The sequence below is a fragment of the Oncorhynchus nerka genome, linkage group LG4 (genome assembly GCF_034236695.1).
Source record: "Oncorhynchus nerka isolate Pitt River linkage group LG4, Oner_Uvic_2.0, whole genome shotgun sequence".
Lineage (NCBI taxonomy): Eukaryota > Metazoa > Chordata > Actinopteri > Salmoniformes > Salmonidae > Oncorhynchus > Oncorhynchus nerka.
Window position 1 is genome coordinate 31,533,333 of NC_088399.1, and position 7,558 is coordinate 31,540,890.

A 7,558-nucleotide genomic window follows, 5' to 3' on the forward strand; every position below is an offset into this window, starting at 1 on the left:
TGGGGACACCAGTAGTTACAGTACATGGTGTAGATACAGATCCTCTCCACATCACCTAGTAGTTGTGTCCTGCCAGGTAGGATGCAATCCAAGAGTGTGCAGCGCCTGAGACGTCCAGCCCTGAGAGGGTGGAGAGGAGGATCTGATGGTTCACGTGTCAAAGGCAGCGGATAGATCTCGGAGGATGAGAACAGAAGAGAGAGAGTCAGCTATGGCAGTGCGGAGAGCCTCCATGACACAGAGAAGAGCAGTCTCAGTTGAGTGACCCATCTTGAAGCCTGACTGGTTAGGGTCAAGAAGATCGTTCTGAGAGAGAATGTGAGAGAGTTGGTCAGAGACAGCAAGCGTAAGTATTTTGGAATGAAAAGAAAGACGGGATTCCGGTCTGTAGTTTTTGAGGTCAGATGGGTTCAGTGTTGGTTTCTTGAGGAGGGGCGAAACTTTGGCCATATTGAAGTAGGAAGGGACGCAGTCAGTGGTCAGGGATGAGTTGATAAGGGAAGTGAGGAATGGGAGGTCTCCAGAGATGGTCTGGAAAAGGGAGGAGGGGATGGGGTCGAGCGGGCAGCTTGTCGGGCAGCCGGACCTCATTAGTAACAGGATTTCATCTGGAGAGAGAGGGGAGAAAGAGGTCAAGGCGTAGGGTACTTCTGTGTGAGTGGGACCAGTGGACTCATTAGGCATGTTCATGATTTCCCTTTTATATCTCAATGACCTGAATGATAAATGATTTCTAACCCATATTGCATGAATTAAAACTACTACTAATAATAACATAACTGAATATGGATTTTGCAGCATAGCCTAGCTACCACAGATGAAAGGGAAGACCTACTGAAGGTATCACCTTCAATCCGTGCTATTACACTTTATATCCTCTGGATGGCAGCAGTGATCTTTACTTCACCATTTGCAGACCTTATCAAACGTGAAAAAGGCCCATTTACATTTGATAATAACAATAACAAACACTCATGTGTTAGGAGAACGTAGGAATGGCAATTCTGCGTGCTATTGCAGACTTGACGGGAGAGGGTTTGTTTGAATCGTGTCATTACTGGTTTGCAAAGCGTGCCTAGTTCGACAGAGCTTTCTCACAACTTGAACTTGACAGCATCTGTAGCTTCTCCTGTTGTAGGTAACTAACGTTAGCTAGCTAGCTATGGCTATTGGCCGCGGACAACTTTTCCGCAGTTTCAGAGAGGGTTTGTTGAAGAATGCCCCGCCAACAGAGGGTCAAGGACCGACAGGCAAAGAGAATAGCAGACTCTGCGAGAAAATTACTGGATTTTCCCCGGGCACTCAAAGGTATTGTGTGATGTCGTCAACTCCTGTTGCATAGTATGCACTGAGTCCCAATAAGCTGGTTTGTAGCTGACTAACTTCAGCTAGCCACTGACTTTTGTTGACTGCAAAATTGTGTTTGCATCTCTGTCCTTCTCTATGCTCGACTACAAGTGTGGAACCACCAACACTGCCACGAAAGAAGAAGAGGAAAAAGAAGGCGTCAAAGGCTACTGTACCCTGTCAGCCAGTTGTACCACTGCCAAGGGTACCTACAAAGTCTACTGGACATGCTGGCAAGCCAGCTGAGTGCACACCGAATCACATAGAGAGGTAAAAGTGGGTTGCTGTGGAACCCACGAGTAATCAGATTGCAGGGCATAGAACATATGCAACATATGTTATTGGTTCTATGCCCTGCAATCTGATTACTCGATTGTGTTTGCACTAGATGGGAAAGATCAAGCATTCCAATAAATGTTTTAATCATGTCTATTTGGTGTTTTATTAGGATGCCACCGGAGATCCTTCTGAAGATCCTATCGTACCTGGATGCCCTCTCTCTCTTCTCCATTGGCTTCACCAACAAGCGATTCTATGAGATGGCCCACAACAAGTAAGGAGTGACGTACTGGTCACATTGTAGTCTATTCTTCCTCCCTACAGTCTTACAGACTGGTTTTACGTCATCATTTTTGACCCACAGTATTTTCTTGCAGTGGAATGTGGCACAAGATGTATTCTGCAGAGTATGGACACAGTAAGAAGTGGAGGCCCAAGCGTTTGGACGAGGTTCAGTGCAATTCATATTTCATAACACTCCTTTTTACTTATCACACCAAGGTCATTTTTTATGAGCATTATGTGCTTGTATGCACAGTATTTTTTGTATTATTATTATTATTATTGGTGTTTTCCTCCACCAGGTGCTGGATAAACTGAGTGCGGTGGTGGTCCAGGAGAGACCAGAGGGCTATTGGAGAAGACTGTACTTCAGGACCATGGCTGGCTTCAATGAGACCAAGTGGAGGAAGGAGTTGAGAGACATCAACCCTTTCACAGGCTTGCCCAGTCAGACTGAAAGAATCCTCAGGTTAAACCGTTTCTGCAGTTAGTACTGAAGTTGTACCGCCTCTGTTGTTCAGGCTCATGTATAGAACATGCCATTTATAAGGCGCACACATACAGAGGCTCCAATGCTGCTGTAATATTGTCAGAACCTACTCACTGGGCCAGAATCAATTAAATTGTCCGCAACTATGTTTACATAGTTACTCTAATGCATTTTGTTCTCCTCTCCACTGCCTCAGGAGCCAGCGTGTGACCTGGGAGATCACAGTGTCTGACAAGTGGGGGTTGGAGGGGACGTTTGAGCAGAGCCGTGCCTACTTCTCTGACTCGTCCGTGACGGTGTGCTGGAGCAGCGGGCGCTGGCCCTCCTTCCACCAGCTCTCTACCTTACAGCTAGATGGTGTCAAAAGACAAGCTCTCAGCTCCCCTAACATCAATAAGTGAGTGTCTCTCTTTCTCTCTTGTCTCTTCTTGCCTCTGAGTGAAATGCCTGCTCCCCTCTTCTCCCCTCAGGCCTGGCTGGCGGTCTCTGATGGCTAAGTTTGACAGGGACACCATCTCTAAGAGTGGCCAGGTCATCGGTAGAGACCAACTAGTCACCCTGGTACTCTTTTCGCCTAGCATCGTCATTGGCGTCTGGAGGGTATGTCATCTAAATCACATCATTAGAAAATTGATGGGCTAACCCACAGTGTGCTGATGAGTTAGTTTGTTTCCTGATAAAAAGTGTATAATGTTTGGGATTTCCCTGTGTCATTCCACAGGGCCGGTGGTCCATTGCCTTTGTGATGGCCAGCTTCCACTACCACAGGCTGGTGGAGAGGAGTCTCCTGGGCACCTCGATGTGGTATGCAGCGCCCCTGACTCCGGAACAGGCTAGGATTGAACAAATTGGCGTGACTGGAATCTGTTTTTTATATTTCAACAGAAAAGGATGTTGCATGCATGTTCAATGAAAAACTAAATCATTCTCTCTCTCCCTCTCTCTCTCTCCCTCCTCACTCTCTCTCTCCTCTCTCTCTCTCTCTCTCCTCACTCTCCCTCTCTCTCTCTCTCCCTCTCTTCTCCCTCTCCTCTCTCTCTCTCCTCACTCTCTCTCTCTCCCTCTTCTCCCTCTCCTCTCTCTCCTCTCTCTCTTCTTTCTCTTCTCTTCTTTCTCTTCTCTTCTGTCTCCTCTCTCTCCTCTCTCTCTCTCTCTCTCTCTCTCTCTCTCTCTCAGCCCCTATTCCATGCCAGAGAACAAGCCTCCTTTCGACGACATGGACCCTGACTCCGGCCTCCATGGTTACACGCTCCGCATTATACTACACAACACTGTGACCCAGATCATGGCCGGCCACTTCTCTCAACTCTACTGTAGCAAAAGTAATGAAACCAGTACCCAGGACGTTTCTCTTTCAGAACCACATTGGGCCGCTGTACGATACCGCAGTCTGTAGTTGACTTTGATTGTGTGTTGTGGTTGTCCAGGTCAGGTCCATGGTGGTTTTATCCAGCTGAATGTCATCAACAGGGGAAGCCTGTCCCAGCACACCCCTCTCTCTGGCAGGATCAGCCTGCCCTGGAAGTGTGAGGCTCTAGAGGGCACCGTGGAGGTACTGTAGGGGAACACTGACTCCAACTGGTTTAGGTTACACTTTACTGGAACCACCAGGGCTACATGATGGGGTCATTGTAATAACAGAACAGCTGACATATAGACTTTGGCGCTCCCCCTCTCTCTCTTTCTCTCTCTGTCTATTTATCTCTTTATTTCTCTCTCGCTAGCTTTCCGTTCAATTGGCGACAGATTTTCATGCGAATATTGTAAAATCTGCATAAAGAAAATATGTGCATTTTCCCACCAGTGGTGTTTCCACCAAACTGACTTGTGGATAAAAATGAGTGTGTGATGACGTAGTGCAGACAAGTTTTTTTGTTTGTCACAAACTGTTGGTTAAATAATAAATGTGCCTACTCTGGTCTTGGCACGTGCGCTCTAGCCAACAGATCACAGATACAGTATGTGTAGGCACTGCCTACCCACCATGTCGAACGAACAAATGATCTGTGCATTTATAAAATTGTATCGAAACAGGCAGTGCCTGTTTCCATCACAGCTGTTTTCTGTCTTTGCCCCAAGTAAGTGTTTCACTGTTAGGCTACACCTGTTGTTTAGGAAGCATGTGGAAACATGGTTTATGTCTCTCTCTACTTCTATTTCTCTCTCTGTCTCTGTCTGTCTGTGTAGAATTGCTGCATGATGAGCCTGACTCTGATGGATGAGTACCAGAACCCCTTCTGGTGTGTCAGCACACCAGTGTGTATGGCACTGAACAGTAAGGAGCCATCCAATGACTACGAGGGTCAGCACTTCCTGATCAAGTACCAGGATGCAGAAGGCAAGGTAAACCAACCCCACATGACTCACACGTCAGAGGATATATTACCTTTGAGCAGAGCAGAGCTGTGCCTACTTGTTTTTTGTTGGGTTGGTTTATTTGACAAGGACCATGTCATTGGAAACATTGTATCTGTACTGTATATATTTACATTTTACATGATCACCCATAACCTTTAATGTAAGTAAATGATCACATATGGGGAGCAGCAACCAATGAGTGGACATCTGTTTTTTTTTTCTTTACAATAACAATAATGTATGAGTTCTTTATTGTTGTAGGTGAGGATGGACCTTGTGTGGCTGGAAGAGCAGAGACAGTACTTCCTCATCAATCTGGTAGTCTTCATCGCCACGGCCAAAGTCAACAAGCACTTTGGGAGAGCCTACTGACGCTGCATGTAGAGGTGGCACTGTGATGACAAAGTGGTGACAAACTGTCATGACAGCTGACAACTGCTTATGACATCTGTTATGTTGTTGTTATGCAGTGTAATATAGGCCTTATGATAGAAGCTTGAAGTAAAGTGTTGAGCCTGTATACAGTATGTCAATTGATGACATAGTTTAGTTGTGTTTTGTTCTGAGAAAGTTTGAAGTAGTTCAAGTTTGAGGGTTTGCCCCGGCCAGTTTTCATTATTTCTGTATATTTATATAGTTTTATGCATTGTTTTGTGAATCATTAGTACACATTGGTAAAAAAAAAAAATTTAAGTATGTCTCGCCATATTATAAAGAGCAAAACTACATGTGAAATCTGTTAAACAGAGTTGAACTATTTTGGGTTTGTAAACTTTCTGTTACAGATGTTATCTGATTCTGATAAATATTCTGATTTATATATTTCTGTGTTATTTTTTATTCCGCCATAGTCCATTCTTTAAAAGCACTAGACAAGCTAAGTGAAACTGGAGGGATCAGCCTGTGTTCTACTGTATTACGCTTTACTTTCTCAGGATGGCAGCAGTGATCTTCATCCCCAATAGCACTATTTTCAGTCCCAGCAAAACGCAAGTGCTCCCTCACAGCCCTGGCCACGATTGTTTTTTTTCTTCTTTTCTAAGCCGAGCGAAGTCTTATTGTGTATACTGCCTCACTGTTAGAACCTAATCAGGACAACTGCTGATGCCAACTGTCTAAGCATCAATATTATTATTTCTACATACTGATTCCATATATCCAAGCCTTCATTTATACAAATATTGTTCAATACAGTAGCTAGTTACAGTAAAAAGTTATTGATTGAGTGGAAAGAACTGCTGTGATTCACTGCTTTGGTTCATTGAGTCGATGCTTCAGTACATTTGGCACATGGGCCCTGTATGTTCTGAACCAGAAAACAAAAGAGTGAAAAAGTGAGAGAGTGGAGATTACACTCATACATCACAGCATCCTGGTCCCACCTCGCCGCCTTCTCCGGATCCTGAGTGAGCTGTAACACTCCCTAGGGCCCTGGGGCCATCGGATGTTTAAAATTCTCAACGACTGACCTCTCCATCCAAGCATCCATCTTCGGGTGGCCTTTTCAGATAATTATATTTCACAGGTCCTAATAGTGCTGACCCCTCAACAGACAGCAGAGATCACTACAAAAGATAAAGATTATACAGATCAGGTAGTTGTTTAAATCCCTCAGTTCTTTTGACTGCTTACTTTTGTCTTGATAATGTGTTCCTGTTTAAAGAAGCTTTACCGGCATAGGTAGTAGCCAGTTTATTAGGTATACCCATCTAGTACCCGGTCAGACTCCCTTTTGCCTGCAGAACACATTGAATTCTTCAGGGCATTGAAACGTTGCTCAATTGCAATCAAGGGACCTAACATGTGCCAGGACAACTTTCCCCACACCATTACACCACTGCCACCATAGACATAGACACCAGGCAGGTTTGGGCCATGGACCCATGCTGCTTACACCAAATCCTGACTCTGCCATCAGCTTGATGCAATAGGAACCGGGATTCATCGGACCAGACAATGTTTTTCCACTCCATTTTTGTGATGGGTGGTGTACCTAATAAACTGGCTCTTGAGTATATACCGTGTGTTTGTGTGTGTTCGTATATGTGTGTTAGAGTCCTGAGTTGATGCCATTACATGTGATGCTATAAAAAAAGCACATATCCCTAAGTCAGCACAGGTGGGAAATAGTCAAATAAAAAAGTGAGATCACATGGAATACCAATACCCTTTTACATTTCAACCCTGCAGGATGTAGCAAGAGTCAGGACTGTGGCCTCCCCTTCATTAGTCTGTGAGAGCAGATACCGGTTGGAGGACAGGTACTCTAGCAGTTAAGAGTGTTGGGCCAGTACCCAAAAGTTTGTTGGTTCGAATCCCTGAGCTGACTAGGTAAAACATATGTTGATGTGCCCTTGAGCAATGCACGTAAACCTAATTGCTCCTGTAAGTCGCTCTGGATAAGAGCATCTGCTAAATGACTAAAATGTTAATGTAAAAAATTCCACTTGGCCTGTAACTCATCCCAGTCTCCTGCGGAGTGATGTGTATGGTGGCCATGCTCTGAGAGCCACTTTCATTTGTCATCCTGTGACACTGAGAGAAGGAGGCTCAGCCTGGCCCCAGCCATTCATCTTTGTCTGTGCTGTTCACAGTGGGCTAGCCACGGGGCAATGCCTCCCATCAATGCGGCTCTGGAGAGGTCCCAGAGCTACCTCACAAACTCTGGACCATATTCTTGAGCTGCCTATAAGGACTGAATGCTAGACATAACCTGCATTATTGACAGTCAGTCCATATAGGCAGCTCAAGAGTATGGTCCAGATTTCTCTAGAGGTTGTGTGGAGGCCATGATAACAACAA

The 7,558-nt window shown here is 45.1% G+C and overlaps 1 protein-coding gene across 1 annotated transcript; it reads left to right on the top strand.

Annotated features, from left to right (window-relative positions):
- The first annotated feature begins 902 nt into the window (after window positions 1-902).
- zgc:161973 (uncharacterized protein LOC556635 homolog) lies at window positions 903-5,578 on the top strand. Its single transcript, XM_029659015.2, has 12 exons — window positions 903-1,308; window positions 1,459-1,617; window positions 1,796-1,900; window positions 2,004-2,076; window positions 2,211-2,377; window positions 2,595-2,795; window positions 2,869-2,998; window positions 3,120-3,202; window positions 3,575-3,720; window positions 3,826-3,950; window positions 4,586-4,741; window positions 5,018-5,578. Exons 1-12 carry the CDS (start codon window positions 1,163-1,165, stop codon window positions 5,126-5,128), a joined length of 1,602 nt encoding a protein of 533 aa, XP_029514875.1. The 5' UTR covers window positions 903-1,162; the 3' UTR covers window positions 5,129-5,578.
- The last annotated feature ends 1,980 nt before the right edge of the window (window positions 5,579-7,558 follow it).